Source organism: Mustela putorius, unplaced genomic scaffold, assembly GCF_011764305.1.
Source record: "Mustela putorius furo isolate JIRA1106 unplaced genomic scaffold, ASM1176430v1.1 tig00003869_pilon_pilon_pilon, whole genome shotgun sequence".
Lineage (NCBI taxonomy): Eukaryota > Metazoa > Chordata > Mammalia > Carnivora > Mustelidae > Mustela > Mustela putorius.
Genome location: NW_025422021.1, coordinates 19,613,271 through 19,633,792, shown reverse-complemented (window position 1 = coordinate 19,633,792; position 20,522 = coordinate 19,613,271). Strand labels below are relative to the sequence as shown.

The 20,522-nt window shown below is 41.1% G+C and overlaps 1 protein-coding gene and 1 long non-coding RNA gene across 8 annotated transcripts in view; both read left to right on the top strand.

Annotated features, from left to right (window-relative positions):
• The window catches only part of TANK (TRAF family member associated NFKB activator), an 88,377-nt gene extending 79,448 nt beyond the window's left edge, over window positions 1–8,929 (top strand). For all 7 annotated transcript variants that reach the window (XM_004743940.3, XM_004743939.3, XM_004743936.3 and 4 more), the window contains 2 exons: window positions 3,996–4,576; window positions 8,012–8,929. In XM_004743940.3, the coding sequence (XP_004743997.1) occupies window positions 3,996–4,576; window positions 8,012–8,191 (761 nt within the window). In that variant the 3' untranslated portion in view covers window positions 8,192–8,929. The remainder of the gene's footprint in view (window positions 1–3,995; window positions 4,577–8,011) is intronic.
• Window positions 8,930–18,085: 9,156 nt separating this feature from the next.
• The window catches only part of LOC106004959, a 47,875-nt gene continuing 45,438 nt past the window's right edge, over window positions 18,086–20,522 (top strand). The window contains exon 1 of the long non-coding RNA XR_001178059.2: window positions 18,086–18,248. This is a non-coding gene — a long non-coding RNA (uncharacterized LOC106004959). The remainder of the gene's footprint in view (window positions 18,249–20,522) is intronic.

The following is a 20,522-nucleotide window of genomic DNA, read 5'->3' as shown; positions in this document are numbered from 1 at the left end:
CATAGAATTCATAAACATTGTTTTTTTAACATCAGCATCTTTTCAAAACATTGTAATGGTGATATATTCATTGTTACACAGAGAACCTACCCCATTATCAATGGCTTAATACTTTGACCATTTTTAAATTGCACAGGTCTAAATCTGAGTATGTATCTGTCAACTAGGACACTGAGTGTTTAACTTCAATTTCTTCCCCACTAAAACTGCTTCCTAATGTTATTTTTATGTTTTATATTAAACATGTCACAAATAATAAATACAACATTATTCTTGAAATATTCTAGATCTGTGTCCCACAGACTCCAGGAAGTTTTGCTGGGTCCAAACAAAGACCAAAATATTAAGTAGTATTCTGGTAGTAGTAGGTCAAAAAGGGAAAGAAAGAAATATTTTGGGAAAAGATGACTATTCAGACTTTATAAGGATGAACATTACATTGAATAAAAATTTAAAGAAACCACTTCAAATGTGATTTGCATAATACAGCTGGAAATTAGTATTATTGTCCCCATATTATTTTTTGTGAAAATTTGACTTTCACTTCTAGATAAATAAACAATATGATTCATGAAAATTGCTGAGTTAGTAGAATTGTACAGTTCCTTCTCCATTTTTCTTCTCATTCACTTACAGCAATAATCTTGTGAAGAGATAAAGATAAATGTATGTTTAAGCAAATGTGGCTTCATAAAAAGTATTATTTGGTCCATAAGGAGGGTCCTATTTCAGGAGAGATCACGAGAGTAAAATATAGGATTGCAGGTTACAAACAACCATCAGATCTTTTCCTTTTGTCAGTATGTAAGGTAATTAAACCAAGAAGTAGTCTAAATGGACAGCCTGTACTTAAAATTTAGAAATCTAAAAATGTTTCTCATTTTGGTTTTTTTTTTTCCTTGCGAAAATAAGTGTTCTTGAAATAAACAAAATAGAAAAGCAATTTGCTCCCCTGATCATGTTTCTCAGTGTCAGGATGACAAGTACTTTTCTGTACCTCGTTTAAATTTTTTTTTTTTTTTTTTAGAAACTCATTGCTGAAACAGATTAGTTCAGAAAATTACTTTAATGTGGCTGAAGTATGCCTGCTAACTATACAAAAAGAAAATACCTGCTTTATTTTAGCTGTTTTGAGTTTTCCAGGTTTTATTCACAAAGGGGATAGGTCAGCTACTGGAAAAGAAATTCAGAACACATTTCTATCATTTTGGAGGCTCTTCTGTACATATAGAAAGCAACATGTTGGATTTAGCTTAGTGGTTCAGACCACAGGCTCTAGAATTAGGTTGCCTGGGTTCCAGTACCAGATCTACCACTCACTCATTAGCTGTGAAGCCTTAGAAGTAATCTCTTCATGTCTCAGTTTCTTCACATGTAGAGTAGGGATACTATAGTGCCTACCGTGTGATTATTTTGAGTATGAAATGAATTAAGGCATATATAATAATTATAACAGTGCATGGCACATAGAAGTGCTATTAATGTTAAAGTTGTCATTATCATCAGCAGCAGATTCTTCATCATCCTTCCTATTCTTGTGAACATCATTTTGATAAGCATTTCCTCCTCACTGTTAGGGAATTTGGTTACCTCAACATTTGATTTTCCTGATTTGTTTTTTGCAATTAGCAAATGTTACCTACAAAAAAAGTACTATTTCCTAGAATTTCCTGCTACTGTTATGTCTACTATCAAGAAAAATAACTCGAGTTAATGGACTTTAAGACACCTCCAAGGACAAAGAAATCCTGCCAAACAGTTGAGCTTGGTCTCAGTTACTGTACCACTCCCAGTCACAGACAGGTTATCTGGTGAATGTAAACTGTCATACTATGCTCTGTTGGGAACAGAATACAAATTCATTTAGAATACATTTGTGGACAGGGTAATGGGGTTAAGTGGGAGACAAAACATAGCTGAAGATCTTAAGAAACCTACTTTAATGGGAGAAGGACAGCATACTTGGAAACATAATGCAAGGTGTTTAACCCTCAGGGCCACCCAAGAATCATGCCTAAAACAGTCTTGGGGAGCCAGAGATAGCTGAGAGAAATTAATGTCTACAACCAAGAAATGAGGGGCAAATAAGAGTTAGGTAAACAGTAGTTGGAGAGGAAACTTTAGTCAGTCTGCACAGTGTGTACACAGGCCCAAAGGCAGGAAAGCATGGCTGTTTTGGAGAACTGTGCAAAGTTCCCCACCATTAGAGTTTGGTGAAAGGTAAGAGCATGGAGAGGCGACCAGGGGCTGGTCATGAACAGTTCTATATGACTTTTCTGAGGGATGAGGCTTTGGAGAGCCATGAAAAGATTTTATTAGGAAGGTAATGACCTTCCTAATGACCAGATTTGTATTTCCAAAAAAAAAAAAAAAGTAGGGAGCAATGTAGAGAATGAATTGGATATGAGCTAAATTTAGAGGCAAAGAAGCAGTTCAAAGGCTGTTGTAAATGAATAAGATGGTATGTACTAAAGAGAGGTAGTAAGTATATAAGAAGATAAACCAAACAAGTTTGTTGCACTGTACTGCCATCATGACCAAGCAGAAAATACCTCGTGTTGGAATGTGCTGTGACAAAAGATGGAAAGGTGGCATGAGACTGCAAGGACCAGAGGGAAAGGAACTGACATTTGTTAAGTGCCTACTAACCTGGACAATTGTGCTGGGGGCTCGCTGTTTCCTCAGTGTCCTTGGGAAAGCTTCCTTTTGTGAGGGTCCAACTTCTCTGGTGACTGCCTTTTTAAAGTGTTTTTTTTTTTTTTTTAATTAAATTTCTACCTTTCGTCCATTTAATGAAAATCACACATTACCAGCCTTAACTGTCTTCTTGGGTAAAATTATGGAGCACAGTTTAGCTTTTTCTGATGTCTCAGGATCATCAACATGGAGAGTGCTTTGATCATTGTTTTTTTTTGCATCGAGAAATGTAGCTCTTACTGGCCCTACACCAGAGTATAGTGTTTTCTGAGTTGTTATATCTGCCTTTTTGTTTTTCTTGTCTCCTCTTATGCTTTTAGCTCTTGTTGATAGCTATATCTGTCTTCAACAACTCCTATCCCTACCTTTTAATTTGCTGCTTCTAACCAGCTCTGAGCTAGGGAAATATCACCAAGCTTGTTAGAATAAATCTAAAAAGAGAATAAGAGCAAAATGCATGTATCTGTGGGCCTTTTGGCTCTAATTCTGACTCCTCAGAAGCTCTATTTACTTACTTTCTAGCTTTTGCCTGTGTCCTAGAGAGCTGAATTTGTTCTAGAGAGCTGAATTTGTTTGAGAAGCAGCTTCTTGTTAAATGAGCTGCAGAGGCCATGGTATCCTACCTGATACCTACCTACTATCTTCAGAGGTCTGCATATAAAATGAGAGAATTATGTATTCACATACAGTTTTCTGAACATGCATCCCAAAATTTCATCCTTCTTTTGCCTCTGCTCTTTTTCTCCTACCCCCACCACTGCTACTTCCTCACATAAGGATTATTGAGAGAACACACAATGGCTAAATTGATTGGTGAAACACTGTGTCACACAGTGATATTTGGAGTAATAAATGGCTAATCCGCGTAAATTCTTAACCTGTCTAATGTTACATATGCCTAGTAAGGATTTTCCTTTTTAACAACTTATTTGTCTGAGCAAGCTCATAGTTGCAGCTTCCATTACTGACAAAATGTTTAAATGTATACACTACAAGCAAATGTTTTTTTAAGCATAGAGCAGGATAACTGTGAAAAAGATGCAAAGCTTATAGCAAAAGACCTAGGAAGAGACAAAGTAGTTTAACTGTGACTAATAAACTGCGTTCCAGTTCACCCACTGGAGACTGCTAATATGTCTGTGGAAGATGGTAGCAATTGTAAAAAATCCCAGTTGTCTTCAGTTGCTGTAAAACCAATAGAAAAAATAATGCTCCTCTGTCCAAAGCTAATTGAACGTTCAGATTTTTAAGAATGATTGGAATGCAACTGTTTTCCCTTTGTGTTCTTTTCCCTGCAGATGCACAGTGCTCTCTCCCTATACAGTGTACGGATAAAACAGATAAACAAGAAGCACTGTTTAAGCCTCAGGCTAAAGATGATATAAATAGAGGTGCACCATGCATCACATCTGTCACACCAAGAGGACTGGGCCGAGATGAGGAAGATAGCTCTTTCGAATCACTTTCTAAATTCAATGTCAAGTTTCCACCTACGGACAATGACTCTACTTTTTTACATAGTACTCCAGAAAGACCCAATATCCTTGGTCCTGTCACATCTGGGGCAGTGTGCCAGGATAAATTTAACATGGAGTTCAGAGACAACCCGGGAAACTTTGTTAAAACAGAAGAAACTTTATTTGAAATTCAGGGAATTGACCCCATAACATCAGCTATACAAAACCTTAAAACAACTGACAAAACAAAACCCTCCAATCTTGTAAACACGTGTATCAGGACAACTCTGGATAGAGCTCCGTGTTTGCCACCTGGAAACCATAATGCATTATATGTAAATACATTACCACTTCAGGACTCATCTGATGCACCTTTTGCTTCACTTGATTCCCCGGGAAAAGCTATCCGAGGACCACAGCAGGTAACCATTTTGCATTAACAAATATATTATGTGTGAACACACATTTTGCCATACATGCACAGAAATGCATCTTTTTTAGGTTATCAGTCACCCTTCTTAAACTAATGACTAGCTACAGTTAAGGGTTCTAATAAAAAAAATAAAAATAAAAATAAAAAAACAGGTCCTGTAATAAATGACATGAAATTAGAAGCTGAATATGGTAAAGCTCTATTATAAAGTACCTTAAAATGTAGGGCACATTTTAAAATATATGTCAGCTTTATCCATACCTAGTGTGTGTTGCTTTCTTAGTCCCTTATTCAAAGCTTTTTACTCAGCATCAGTGTTACAAGAGGATTCTTTGTTAAATTTCATACTGTGAAACAAATGGTATTTTTTTATTAAAAAGTTTGTGTGTGTCATTTCCCTCTTTACAAGGATACATGTTTTTCATAAGTAAATAATTGTATCGTGTATTCCTATTTATCAGAATAAGTGAACTGTCTTTCATCTAATATTTCCATTACATTTTCTGTCATACAGCACGTAGAACTGTAGGGTTTGGTTTTGGTTTCTAATCTGGCAATGAACATGCAGCCTAATATATCTTTTAAATAGTCTCTACATATGTATGATTTTAATCAAACACTTCAATGTTTCTAGAGCTCACAGACTACTCACAGCCCCCCAATCTACTACTACCCTCCATTTATCCAGGTTCTATCACAGAATGATGCACTTAGTTTAAAAAAAAAAAAAGTGAAAATGAGTGCCTGAAAGTAAATGAAAAATATATAATTGTTAAAATAAGCAGAAGCTTGTGAAAATACAGAAGGGTGCAAATCTCTGGATAATTTGCACACATTTGTTTAATTTCTCTTTGCCTTTAGATATTTATTTTTTAAAATCCAACAATTTGATGAATACCCTTTGGCTTTCTAAGTACTGGTATAGGTTACAGACTTTTAAATCAGCATACAAAAGAGGCAGTAGTCAAGCTCTGTGGTATTTTAGTGGTGAGGAAAACTAGGCATCTCTGACAGTAAGCTTTAATTATAAACTCACAATGTTCTACATTGTGCCTATTTCACATCATAGTCTCAGTTATAGTTACTACTAAATGAAACAAACAATTTCTTTTATTACAAGTAGAATTCCTGTGGAGCTGTGAAGTACATCAGTTCTAATGCTTGTTACTTTTTTTCCCCATTATATCTCTTGCTTGTTCTTTTACTAGTTAGTCTGTGCATTCATGTTTCAGTAGATGGCACCCTGCATTGTGCATTTGCTTTCTATGCTACAGCAAGGGAAACAGCTGGTATGTGATTACAACTTGATGGAAAAGTATTCAGCTTAAAAAATGCAGGAGAATTGGTGTTGAGCTGTCACAAGACATGGGGCATAAGGTTAGATAATTGATATTTTGGCAGAAAAGGCAAAGAAATTAGTTTGTTTTGAAGGCCATGTTGCAGTTTAGGATTGAAAGAATATTTCTTAATTTTTAAAAACACTTTGCCATTTTATTTGTATTAATAAAGCTAGTATGATAAATACAAAATTCTTGAATTGTTAGTAATGATGAAGAAAAGTGAAAAATTTGAGTTGTGTATTTCAGATTTTTATTTTATATCAATCACCACTACTACTTTTTTATACATTCAGCTATCGTAACAAAGCCTCAAATATATCTGCTTATTTTTGCTCTGTGTAATTTTCTTTTCTTCCTACTTTTGCTGAGTCAGTGAGTGGGGTCCCAACTGAATTCTGTGAAAGGATCAAATCTGAACCAGTAACTCCTAATAGAGAAGGATAAACATGGGCTTTAAAGATAAATTGGCAGTAGAAGATTGTTTTACCAAATTTAGAAGCTAAATTGCTTCTAAGCTTTTTTCTTACTATTGTATAGATCTTAGTAAGAATTATCTTTAATGGAACAATTTTTTATTTATGTCATATCAGTTTCCCATTAAAGTGATGCATATTAATCACTTGTACTTTTTCTTTAAACTGCAAGCAGTAAAATTTAAATATGATTAACTCTTATTTTTGCTTACATACTCACAGTTATTACGGCTGCTTTTAAACATATTTTCTAAAGAAAATTATCTTAAATTTTAAAATAAATATTTTTAATATTACTATTTTTTGTGATAAAATTGTCACTTCTTAAAAAGGGAATTGAGTCAATGTTGTTATAAGCCTCTGCTCTAATATTTGAATGTATCTCGGTGCCTAGACAGACTTTGTATATTTACACCAACTGTACGCAGCTGTCCAGTAAAATGTTTATAAGAAGACAGTGATGTCGTGAAACTCAAATGCTTCAATTAGTAATACACTGTTTATTGTAAATGATTGGTTAACTAGAATGAAAGAGATTGGTTAAGGGAATGAGAACTAACACTGTATCAGGTGTTGGACTAGGCTGTCACTTTAAAAACATATTAGTAATAGGAGCCCAAAGGGATATCTTTAAATTAACTTTCTGAGGTGACTCTCCTCAAAATACCAGAAATTAGATGTGTCAAGGTAATTTACCTATGTCAAGGTATGCCAGAGTAATATTTCAGGAAAATAAGATACTCCAGTCAACAAACATTTATTGAGCACCTACTATTGAACTAAATGCTGTTTTTTTCTTGCCCTACTAGATTCTTTTTTAGAAAGAATTACTGCAGTATTTTCAGAGTATTTATGTCTTGCTTATAGTGGAGATAGTTCTGTTAAATTGTGATTTTCCATACTTCAGTTAGGCAGCTATTGACAAGTTTCACTGTGTTCAGTCACAAGAAAGAGTAAAGAAGGCAAAGCGATGCACTATATAACAAGAGCAAAATAAGTCAAAAGGATGCATCCCATGTTAGATTTTGTTGAGTGATTAAATATTTGAGGTTTCAGAAAACAACTCATCAGTAGAATTTGTTTAGTACTTTAAAATTTGAAAACCAAAACTATACTTATTCCTATATGTTTTATTCATTGTTTGCTTATAAATAGCAAAATTTGAATGGCTCTTGATCAAAATACATGCATACACAGTTCATGTCTAGTGTACTAATAAGTATTAGTAAGAGCCCTATAACTTAAGATTTCTGTTGGAAAATAGAAAAGATAATTTAATTTTTAAAGTCTTTAATTGTTGACTGTTGTTTCAAAACTACTGCTGTTTGATAATGGGTATTAAAATTTGCTGGTAGTAAAACTGAAAAATTTTTAAATATGTGAAGATAAAGTGCATGTATATATTTTAAGTGACTTCTAATCAAAGTTTAGCTGTACCTTTAATGAAGAAGATTGAGTCATGTCTTCATGCTAATGCCATGGAAAGGTAATTTGTTTTCCTATAGGGGAATTTTGTGTTTATGCACATACCTACACAAAAAAATTAAATTTGAAATTCATTGTAAGTTGATTTTAAATACAAATAACAGAAGATGTTTTTGTTTCCTGCAGCCCATTTGGAAGCCCTTTCCTAATCAAGACAGTGACTTATCATCGGTACTAAGTGGCACAGGCTCAGAACTGCATATACCTCGAGTGTGTGAATTCTGTCAAGCGGTTTTCCCACCATCCATTACATCCAGGGGGGATTTCCTCCGGCATCTTAATTCACATTTTAATGGGGAGACTTAAGTTGCAGTTGAAAACAGCTCTGTGTGATGATTCTAGGTGATCATCAAGTTCTGTGTGATGATCTTGGGTTTGTAATACTATAAATAATTGATTGCTAACTTAGTTCGAGATTGTTTATTGAAAAATAGCTGGGTCAAGATTGTTTATTGAAAAATAGCTGGGTCACAGCTATTTGAGTTTTTCCCTAAACTTGCATTGTAACTTTTCTTTTATCATCTTTTAAAAGATCATTCTGTACGAAACTAATTCATTGTATTCATGTTTACAGTGTTTCTTACCTTAATTTATGTTTGTTTCAAATATCTAAGCTTATTGCTTGGATTTCTAGTTTGATCTGTTGAATTTGGTGATGTCAAATGTTTATAGGGTTTTTCACCTAAAAATTAGATTATTTATGCTATAGGTGATTTTTTAAAAAAATAAACCTATAATACAGAACAGCAGACAACATAAATGTCTAAGTAAATACCCAACCTAAGACATATCACTTGGTGTTGCCAAGTGATAAAATCACTGGTAGATTTAAACACTTTAGATTGTTTTGTTAATAATATACATAGTTTAAATTTTACTGTGTTTATAGCTACATGATGAAATGAGTTAAATATTTAAAAAATTACTTGTGTTGTGATCCTTAAATGTGTTCTTTGTTCCTGAGTGAAAAAAATAAAGGAATAAATCACATTTTGGGGAAGTTCATAACATTAATGTTTTCTAATGATAAAAGGGTGATGATATTAGATCTGGTGATATTTAATTATGAGTAGGAGATCACTTTGAATTTAAAAATTATTTTTCAAACCAAACTTGCTAAAGAAACTTTGTATTACCTGGGAGCAAATCTAAAGCTCTGTAAGGACTATCCATATACAGTGGTTTATATTAGAAATATTTACATTGTTGTTCAGAAATTGGTTATTCATTGTCAGCAGCCTGACTGATGGCCACTGGAAGACATTTGAAGGAGAGGATACCAAATCAGAGGGCTGCAGAATTTTGTTTAAAATGAGATTTGTCTTTCATTTTTTGACCCTGTGGTGCTTGTTTTTTAAGTTTCCCCTTGCCCTCCAATTTTTAAGAACGTTTGAGGCATGGCTTCCATTTTAGAAAGTGAACATTGATTTGCAACTCTCAAAACACGAATTTAAGTCTTCTTTGGAGTAAGTGTATTTAAAAATTGGAGGGTTTTAGGATAGGGGAATTTGAGAGGCCCCTGTGCCTCAGTAAAGAGCCTTAGCTTGGAAGAGGAAGAATGAGAATGGTGCCTCAACTTCTCAGGTTGCCAAGCACATCATGTTGACGTCTTCCTCACCAAGGTGACATAGCGATGATTAGGCATTCGCTGTGAAGGGTTCTGAGATACGTACATCTTTCCTCCATTGCCACTGGGGCTGAATGGAAATACCTAGACAATTATCCAAGTCTCTACCCTACCTCCCACCCACCCAGCACCACCACACACACAAAATTAAAAATAAAAACTTTTCAGCCTGTACCAGCCAGAATACACCACTGTACCTATCTCCTGGACGGGGATTCTTTTTTCTTCTTTTCTAGAAGAGAAAGAGCCCCTCACACAGTTGCCATCTACTAGCCTGCTGACAACCAAAGGAAATTATAGCCCAGAAAGTGACTCAAAGTGTTATGAGGGACTCTTCTCCAGTCCACTCTTTCCCACCTCCAGCACTGTTAGTAAGAGCGGGAAACTTGTTTCCTTTTGGACTCCAGGGCTCCCAACTTCCGAGGGACAAAGGCCCTCTTGGGCCACAGGAAATGCAGCCCCGAGAGCAGCCTCCAGTCCCGCACTGCAGAGGCGGCGCCGGCTGCGGCTTAAGAGGTGGAGTGGACACCCGCCAGGTCGCTCCCTCTGTCTCTCATTACTGAGTCGTGCAGGGGCTGCATCTTGGCATCTGCTCAGCGTGGCCGGGTAAGAACAGCTCCCAGGTAAAAAAGCTGCACACGCGAAACGCTGAGTCTGAAAAAACCACCCCCGCCGAGACGAGGCAGTTGTGAGCGGGATGCCTGAGAAGTGGGAGGTGAATGTCCTCGGGAGGGCCCCCCCCCCCCCCCCCCCGTGCAGCTTTCCCCGGAGGCTGAGGCTGCTGCCAGCGGGGACATCTGCTTTCTTACACTCCAGCCTGGCTCACCCCGCCCCCTCAGCCCGGGTTGCGTGGTTATTTTACCAACACCGAGGGAGGGAGAGCTCGGGGAGGTAGAAAAGGGGTGGATGGAAGCTCAGGAGATGTTCTTCCCACTCCCTCACGTCCCCTCCTTTTTTTTTTTTTTTTTTTTTCCACATCTTTTAACCTTCAAGGTAAAGACTTTATAAATATGAAACGATAAACGTGTCCGCTGGCTCCCAAGCCCGCCTTCTGCTCGCGGGGCTCTCGGGTGCGGGGCCTCGCCCTTCTCTCCATCCTCCCCGGAGTCGGGCCGGTTTGGGCGGTTGGGCCGGGCGCAGGGGCCGCTCCGCCTGTGGCGCCTTCTCTCCCGGGCTGCTGCCTCGACAGCTGCTTGTAGCTACAGTAATTAGACTGTCAGTGCTTGTTAGAGGAGAGCGGGGAGAACACGCTTCTGACAGCAGATTCCGAGACTCCCCAGTTTGTTAATTTCGAAGAGATCTTTAAAGCATTAATTGAGGTCTCCCCAACTCTCCCCTCCCGCCCCTCTCCCCAACTCCTCCCTTCCCAAAAATATCTTCAAGAGAAGAGAATTCTCTCCGCGTGGAAGCAGTGTTTCCCGCAAAACTGCCAGGCCGCCCCCGACTCCCGCGCATACACCCTATTTTACATATACGCATATACGCGCGCATGTATACGCGTTCGGTTAACTCCGCGGAGGCCTCGTCCAAATAGGAACCAGGCTTGCATTTAAAATAATAATAAATAAAGAAGTAAATAAATAAATAAATAAATAAATAAACTGGGGGGGGGGGGGAAGCAGAAGTCGGGAAGAAAAGAGAAAAGCAGCAGGCTGATTACGAGGTGTCAAAACTGCCAGGAGCAAGAAGGTGATAGCAATCAGGGGTGAGAAGAGTGCGGCATTCGTGCGGGGCAACTAATTATCCGTCTCATTTGAGAAGAGCAGCATTTGAGGCAGCAGCGTTCGCCTGCTGAACGGTGACAGATTGGCGCGGAGGAGAGGGGAGGTGTTAAAACAATGGAGCCGGGCGCGCGAGCGCTGCTGCATGCTAATCAGCCCTCCCTCCGCCTGCCTGCCGCGCTCCCTCCTTCCCCCCGGCCTCCCTCCTCCGCGCTCCCTCCTCCCGCCTGCGGCGCTCCCTCCTTTCCAGCGGGCCCGCCGCCGCCACCACCCGCTTCCTGCTCCCTCGCTTTCCCGCGCGTCCTTCCCGCCGCTGGCGAGTGGAACTCAGCCACCGCTCTCGCGTCCCTCGCTGGTCGGGAGCCCCCGCGCAGCTCGCCGCGGGCGTCCCCCTCTGGGCCCGGCCTAAGCGCGCCGCGGGCCAGAGCCACCCGGCGCTAGTGCGCCCAGCGCCCACCCCTGGGCGCCTCTTGGGGTAGGGGGGGCGAGGGCCCGCGCTCTCGCTTCCACCTCTTGGAGGAGAGGCCAAGGAGCCTGCATTCTCGTGCTCGCTTGCTTTCTGCTGGTGGACTGAACGAGTTGGGCAGCGAGTGAGAACCCAAGGGAATTCGCGAAGGGCGAGGGACAGGAGGGACAGACAGGAGTGGGAAGAGAGGGGAGACCAGAAAAGCAAAGATGGCCCTTGGAGAGACTGCAGATCTGACGCCTGCCCAGGGCTGCTGCCATCCCCCAGGCCTCTCGCGGCCCGCGGCCCGCGCCAGGGCAGCAGAGGAGATAGCGAGGTCAGCCCCTAGCAAAGGCTCCCTCGTTGTGCCCCACAGACAACCCCAGAACCTTCCTCGTCCCGCCAAGCCAGAATAGCGCCCACGACTTAGAAATCAGAGAGAGGTAGACAAAGGGCCTTCGCAGTGGTTGTCCTTCCAAGGTTTGACCTCTGACCCAGAGACACCCCCACTCCCCCCATTAAACTGTTACTGGTGAGAGAAAGCCTTTAGAAAACGGCCACCCCACCCTCTGCCGCCTAGACTTGGAGGCAAGAGGACGCTGGGGCATTTCTGGAGGCACAGCTTGCTGCCCTGTTGCTCCTCTCAGGGGTCAGACCTGAGTAAAGGTGGTCGCTTGATGGAGGAGAATCCACCAGACCCTGAGTCTCTGCTCTACCTGTTGCGGCAGGCAGGCCCAGGACCTGAGGTTGTGATACAACTTCCTCCTACTTTTTGAGTTTAAAAGCTGATTGTTGAGCTCAAAGCCTTTGCTTAAAATGCGCTTTTCCCCATACCCTACATTTTTACTATTCTGCATCCACATAAACTACCCTTAGAGACTGAAACATTGCAACACTGCTGTTCTTGTTTCTTCAGTGGGTTAAAGCAAACAGCTTCAGAGGACTGGCAGGAATTTGGACTGAATGAGAATGCGATTCCTTCCAACGGTATTCTGTGCTATTTAGCTAAGCAGGTGTCTAAATTAACATCATAAAACTTCCTTCCCCAAAAATGTAGATGGAAAAGAAAAGCCCCTGAAAGATAATCCCACCAGTATAATTTTTTCTCTTCCGCTGACCTTTACCATTGCATCAATTTACACACACAACTGTTCGTTTTTTTTAAAAAGATCAATTTCAAAACGTGAAGATTCGATAAAGCTGTCATTTATACACGAGAGTTTCATTTATATTATTCTCTCTACCCTTCTCTGTTTGTAATGTGTCATAATTAAAATACAACACAAGAGAATAAAATAAAAACGACTTGAGTAAATTTTGGTATTTTATATCATCATCATTGATCTAGTGAAAACCTGCACAGACACACAGAGTGAATCAGTTTTCCTTTTAGAATGTGTCCAGGCATACCAATACAATAGCTAAATGCAAAATTGTTGGGATCTACAACAGAATAACACAGAATGTTATACATTTGAAAATTAAGAATTCTTAAAAGAGTTACCTCAAGAGTTTTGTACAAATGATGGCTTTTTTCATTTCTACTCCTTGGAAAACCACTAAGAAGGCCTGTCTGCCCTCACTGCATCCCAGACTTTTCGGTGCAAGAGTATCATCTGGCATTTGGAAAACTCTCTGGCATCTGAATCAGTTAAAACAGCAACCTACCTAACGGAAAAAAAACACCTTTACATTTACTAATGTAAATTTGGAGACTCAGGTGCTCCATTAGCATCAAAATTAACCAACTCATTAACTATCATTAGCTTTTTCTTCATTAACCAATTCTATAGAACCAAAATCTCTATCTCTCTGAAGTGTTAAACCTATAGCGTTCAAGTACATTTAGTTCAGTTCTGCACTGTGTATGTATTTCTAATACCTAATCAAACTCTTTACCTTCCAATGTCTTGGTTGTTACGGGTTTAATGCAATTTCTTCTCAGTCTACAGACTTCACAAATTTGCATGGTTGTTTTAATGGTGTATTTACAGATAAGTTTTTATTTGCACATAAGGACAAAAAGGTGAAGTGAAATTTGGTCCCAATGGAAACCTGTTAGTTTCCCTGAACATATGGCTCATTGGGCTGTTACTTCCTTTTTGAGATCATTTTCCAAGATTTTTTAATATATACATCAATTTGACACCAGTTATAAAGCAAATATATTGGCTTTGAAGATGCCTCCACCTGGGGTATATTTCTCAGTAACAACCCATCTAGTCAGGTGAACCTCTGAAAGTACCTGTTTCCAGTCTCCAAGAACAGGGTATGATTTGAAATCAGTCAGAACGGATAGTTGCTTACAATGTCTGAAATCAGGTAGTTCTCTGGATTCTTAGAATGCCACAGTGATTTGATTAATACAGTTTCAGGGAGACTGCTTAAAACTCTCTTTACGGACAGAGGCCGCACATTTGGAATCCACAGTATTACAATGATTCCTCTCAGTAGACACAAGTGATGTAAGTCTCATTTATTGAAAGTATGTGATGCCAGCTTAAGACTTAAGGGGAAAATCACAGCACTTTGAAAAAGATGTAAATGTTCAATTGGTAAAAAAGGGGGGAAAACCGTGCTAAAACATGTGCCTATTTCCATTATGCTTAATTTACTATTCAAAACAAGTTTTTCCTAATAAGCTCTATTGTTTCTTTCTGTTTTGTAAAATTTAATATGTGTGAGACAAAAACCAGATTCAGAATGTGAATGAAGTCTGTTTAGCGAAAGCTTGTTGGAGCTTCCAGCACAAGGAGGGCCTCAAATTAAAAGACATACCACTTTATAACCCTGATAGGATGTCAGGAAGTGAGTTCCTTGGGTCTTTTCTAGAACCAGTTACAGCTAGATCACCAACTTTCTCCAGCCTCAGAGAACCTCATGGATGAATTCATACACTAAAAATGCAGCAAACACTAGAATATTGAGAATGATGATGCCACGTACATTCACTAAACAACTTTAGCTTTCTCTTTACTGCAGTCTTCTTCTTTCTCAGGTTCAGACCCCCAAATAGGAATCCGCTGTAGGTTCTCAGACGTGTTATCCCCTTGTCCTGTTCAGTCACTCACCCTTCCCCAGGGTACTTGTACCTGCTTACGTATCTCCTGATGTTGAACTGGTCTCCCTCATTTGAATATTCCCGTGGAATCTGGACTGCCTGGCCTGCGTAACCTGAAGTGTGCCCATGATTCCTTTGTTGTTTAGAGCCATAGTGTGAATACATTCTTTAAATACCTTACTTATATCTTTTGGAAGCAGTGTACAAAAGATAAGTCATCGCTTACTAATTAATTCAAGGAATAGTTGTTTTTGAAATAACGAAATTTTAAAGATTGCCTAATCCAACTTTCTTTCTGCGTGGATGAAAAAAAAAAAGGAACAAACAATAAACCCCAAATAAACTGCATTTAAAGAGAATGAATGAGTCCCTCAAACCCACTCCAGTTGTTAGAACTTAACTCAAGTTCTCTTGTCTTTCAACCCACTGCTTTTTCTGTAATCATCCTTCACCTTAAAATAAGTATACTTTTTCATTGGCTTTGTACTTGGCTTCATAGGAAGCTTAAATCATTCTCTCAGAAGACTTTTGTACACCAAGAGACTAACCATTATACTAAACCACAGGGACAGTGGGAGGCTGACATTACCTGACCGTGGGTGGGGTGTATTATTTAGGGATTATCCATTTATCACCACCCTGAGGCAGGCCTCAGAACATTTCTGCTGGGAGGAAGAAGCACCTTAGTGCACTGCAGCATTTCTCTTTCCTCGCTCCAAGCAGCAAGTGTTAGAACGTATTTTTGAAGCTTAAGGCACAAACTAAGGAGAGAAAGTAAAAAAGATTTGCTTCTCAAAAGCTTGGAGTTAACCGTCACCATAACACCCAAACCACAATGCTAACTTCAATTGTCAAAACTCCACCCCGAAGGTTAGCATTTGTACGGTAGAGAAAACAAAGTAAACCAGTATGAACTGGAAGTAAGCCTATATATTTATTTCCTGAGACTATCCAGCTGGAACTAAAACATTCTCTAAAGCAAGCAAATGTTTCACTGGTTCAGGAGTTGGCCTTCATTTGTCCCAAGATGGCCCTGAGGCCGATGGAGCGGCCCTGGCTTTGTATCCTCTTCCCTTACAATGTTGGCGAATCAACTCTGGGAAACAGCTCTCATTAGACAAATAGTCTCTCCCTTTGCAGTTGTGAAAGGGGCAGCCTGTGTGGGTGTACTCATGCAACTTCAAGCAATTGGCTTAAAAGGAAGGCAAGCTCCCTGGGAATCCAAAGGATCAGTAAGGGTGATAAAGCTTCCTTGAAAAAGCTCTCACTAACCAGGACTGAGGGAGAAATGTAAGCAGCAGGCTTCCACCGTTCAGCTTCTCAATTCCCTCACACTCACACACACACACACACACACACACACACACACACATTCCAATATGCAAAGACCCACTGTTCAGTTTTTCCTGAGGTTTCTACCACTGCCGCTTTGAAAGTCTTTTCTTTCAACATCTGTAGGGCCTGGATGAGATCTGTTTATAGGTGAGAGCACTTGTGAAATTTCAAAGCAGATTTTGTTGTTCTGTTTCACCTTTAAAAGTTTTCAGGGCCCTGGGGCGCCTGAGTGGCTCAGTGAGTTGGGCCTCTGCCTTGGGTTCAGGTCAAGATCTCAGGGTCCTGGGATCAAGTAGCAACCAGCTCTCTGAAGGGCAGGAAGCCTGCTTCCCTCCCCACCCCCACCCCCCTTCACCTTCTTACCTCTCACACCCCCACAACCCCTTCTGCTGCTCTGCCTACTTGTGATCTTTCTCTGTCAAATGAATAAAAATAAAATCTTAAAAAAAAAAAGTTTTCAGGTCCCAACTTTGTCTCTTTCCAGATAAATACCAATGAGTACTGTGGTTCCACAGTAAGTGGTAGAAAACATGTAATCCTGACATGGGAGTGTACCACTGTCAGGTTAATTGCAGGCAGGATGTGGGTACCCTGTACTGGCCAGGAAAGGAGCCAGCCTCAAGGAAGGAACCCTGGCCCATTTTCTAGTCAAATCAACAATGACATTGCCACTTCCTCCAACATAGGACATTTCCAAGTGTTTTCACCATTTCTTCCTCCTCCACCCTACAGTGCGCTTGGAAAAGTATCCTGTGAAGGTAACTCATTTCCTGTCAAAGGCAAAGTCCAATTGAAAAGTCCTGATTGTCTTGATTATTATATTAATGTACATCAGAGCATAAGCCTTCTTGTATGGTTTCTTCAAAAATTTTTTATTTTATTTATTTATTTATTTTTAGTTAGAATTGCCAGATTTGGCAAACAGAAATACAGGAAGTGCAGTTAAATCTGAATTTCAGATAAACAACAAATCATTTTTTAGTCTATGTATACCCTACGCAGTATTTGGGAACCGTATTTTTAATATTTTATTGACTGTAAAGATGTGAAATCAAGTCTTACTTAACATATTTTCCTCTAGTTTTTTGGATTTGTTTGTTTGTTTGTTTGTTGTTTTGGGGGGGGTTGTTTTGGGTTGGTTTGGGGGTTTTTGTTGGGGTTTTTTGTTTGTTTGTTTGTCTCTTTGTGCATTTGGGGGGGGGGGTGTGATTAGGTGTGAGGCAATTACTTCTTTTTGCGCCTGGAACTCTTTCTTCCTTTTTCATTCCTCAAGGGAAATCTCAGCGCCTCTTCAATCTCTGTCAGCATTTGCTGTCCATACTTCCGCTCGTGCAGTGTTTTGTTGTGTTCCGATGTGTGTATATAGGCTCCTCCGCGATGCCGAGAGCTCAGTGAGGCCGGGTCCCGTTGCCTCTTCTCCCTTCCAGGGTTGCCAGGCCCCTTCCCGGCCTCTCCCTCCAGGTGGGGCAGGCGGGCGGGGAGGCGCGCCCCCCGAGGGCTTCCCTCGCGCCTCGGACCCGGAGCCGAGGGGAGACTGAGGCTCCGCTGCGGGGCCCCTGGAGCCGACCGAAGGGGGAAGGAGAAAGCGAGGAGGGCTCTTCGGTCCCCGCAGCCCAGCCCCGCGGAGGTGGAGGGGCCTAGGCAGGCCCTTCCCTGAGGCCTGCACTGGAGGCCTGCGCGCTGCGAGGGCCCGCGAGGCCTGGAGGCCGGGCGCCTGGCCGGGGAGCGGCGCGGGGGACCCACCGCTCCGCGCCCGGGGTCGGGGAGGCCGGGGAGCCCGGCTCGGGCTCCGGCTCCGGCTCGGGCTCCGGCCCCGGCTCCGGCTCCCGGGCGGGAGGCACCCAGGCCCGTCCCCGCCCGGCGGCCGCGCGCCTCGCTCCGCGCCTCGCTCCAGCCGCGCTCCAGCCGGGCGGTTCTTCTCCTCATTTGTTGCATTGTTTGCATTAATATGAATATCTTGTTCTGTTTGTTTTGTCTCCTGGGAGCCAATAAAGCTGTGAGTTTTTTCTTTACACCAAATGCAGCTCTACGGGCGATCAATCAATGGGTAGTCTTCGGATAATCTGTGAGAGTGAGAAACCTAATAAAGCTAGCGACTAAAAAAGGAAAACAATCTATTTTTCCTCTTAGGTTAACTACGTCAGGAGGAGTGTGTTCCACTTCGGCTGCTCGAGGTGGGCTTAACTCTTGTTCTTGGGGGGTTCGCTTTGGGTTTTGTTTTTTAAACAAATGGATTAAAATGTCAAGGTGGGAGGGGGAGCCGGACAGGGCTGTTCAGGGCCTCTTAACAGTTTCTGATGATTGGTCGGTTCTCGCAAGAAGAGGAAAGAAGGTACTTTCTAATGTCCCGGGGTGGGGGGGGGGAAACTGAGAGATGTAGGATTCTGAGAAGACGCACTTTGGCGAGGAGGGCGTGCCTCAGTGTGCCAGGCAGACAGGAAATGTAAATTAAGAACGAAGGGAACTAACTAACTACTGAGAATAAGTCAAGTCATGACGAGTGGCCCTCGCCCCCATCGCTTGTTCCCTCCAGCTAGACGGTAAGCTCCCCAAATGCGTTTTTGGAAGTCCCCTCAGCTCCCCTGAACCATGCAGGAGAGAGAGGGGAAGATCTCCGGCGTCGGCGACTGCGCTTCTCCTCACGGCACAATGCAACCGAAATCATTTATAAACAGATCAAAATAACAATCTGAATTATCTAACATTAACAGCTGAACTGAAGAGCCCAAGATTATGTGATGAATTGTTAAATTGCAGTAGCATTGTTTTGGATTGCTAATTAAAAAAAAATAAGCAAACCCCATGACTCTAGATATGACAACTGAAAATACCCACAAATTATTTAATAAATGAAGCGTCTAACAACTTTAACACTTCCTGGTCGCCTTGTTAATAAATGTAATTTGAGGTAGATTTTAAAAATCTTCAATCTAAACAGTGAATTCATTACGCGCCATTCAGATCTCTGGATGCCTATGGACTTCTTGGAATTAGGTGTTAAATAGACAAAAGTGAACCAAACTGCCTTTAAAAGCACAGCATGACCATGTAATTCTTTTTCCAGTTTGTGGTAAAAAATGATGAAACTTCTTTCCAAGTAGCTATCACCCAGATTTAGTGTGAAAAGTAGTGTAATTGTAATTCACGCCATCAGGGTCTATCGCTGATAGACGATCAGCTGTTCTGTAGTGGGGAGAGGCTTTCTTTTCAAATAGGAAAGCTGCCAAGTGCTCTGCGATACCTCCAGCAAGCTTATCGGATTGAGTTCAGAGCCAAAACAGCAGCTGCACACATATGCAAATTGGCAATTAATAGTATAACATTCTGCAAAAAAAAAAAAAAAAAAATGTTTAAAAAAATTTTAAAGAAAATAGAAAGAAGCTACCTGAACATTAACCTCCACTGTAACTGGGACTTCTAGGATGAGGGACTAAGGATTAATTACCCTCTGGAAGGGACTTGCTCTCGATTACCTTCTCTCCTACAGATCAAGTCTTTGTTGTCTTACTCAGTTTTGTCTGTTCCATGGAACGCAGCAATGAACTCTACAGGAAGAAGTTTAAAAATAACTAAAAAGCCCTCATATTTTGATTCCAGAAGAGGGGGAAAATAAAGTCCCTTCCATTGATCATGCTTTCTCCTATACAGAGATCACAAAGCAAGAGCCTTAGCATCCTCGTGGCAAAGACATTTTGTTCTGGATGTCATCCTCTCCTTCCCCTCCAGCTTTGCCGGAGGAGGAACAAGCTTTGGGTCCTGGGGGTGCTGCCTGTCTCTGTCTTGATTTCTGTCTCTTTCTCCCATTGACAGCAATGCCGTTCCTAGCCTTCACGCAGCAGTAGCAGAAATCCAGCAAGATTTAGGATTTACGTTGCCCAGCATGTAGAAACACAACATTTCTCAAATGTTTAAAGAAAAGAAAATCATATGGATTTGTTAAATTATCTTGACATCCTGGCCCCCTGTCCCCACCCCACCCCAATTCACAAACACACACACACCCACACACACGGTTTTCCCTGATACAGTCATATAATAGTTATGGCTAGAATTAGGTGGACAACCTAAGGCCTAGGAAGGGCCTGGCATTTTCACAGCAGGCTTTCCCCAATGCTTGGGGTCTTCCTCTCCCTGTAGCTTGGGGGTGGGGTGATCAATAAATGTTTCAGATAATCTGTGAATTCTTAGTAGTCAGGATTCTGTGGTTGAAGATCGGCCTTTTTCTAGGAGGTGGCTGGTTTCAGAAACTTTGGTGTTGGGGGTTTTACAGGTATTTCCAAGTTCCAGGAGTTTGGAATTTGGGTGAGGATCTCGATGCCCTTCAATGTGCAAAAGTGAAGGAGGTTTTATTTTTGCTTTATTTTTCCGGATGTTCTGGGGTGACATTGTATTGGTCCTGGTTGTAACGTGGACCATAAATGAGGAGTTGTGACCATCACCTCTGCCTT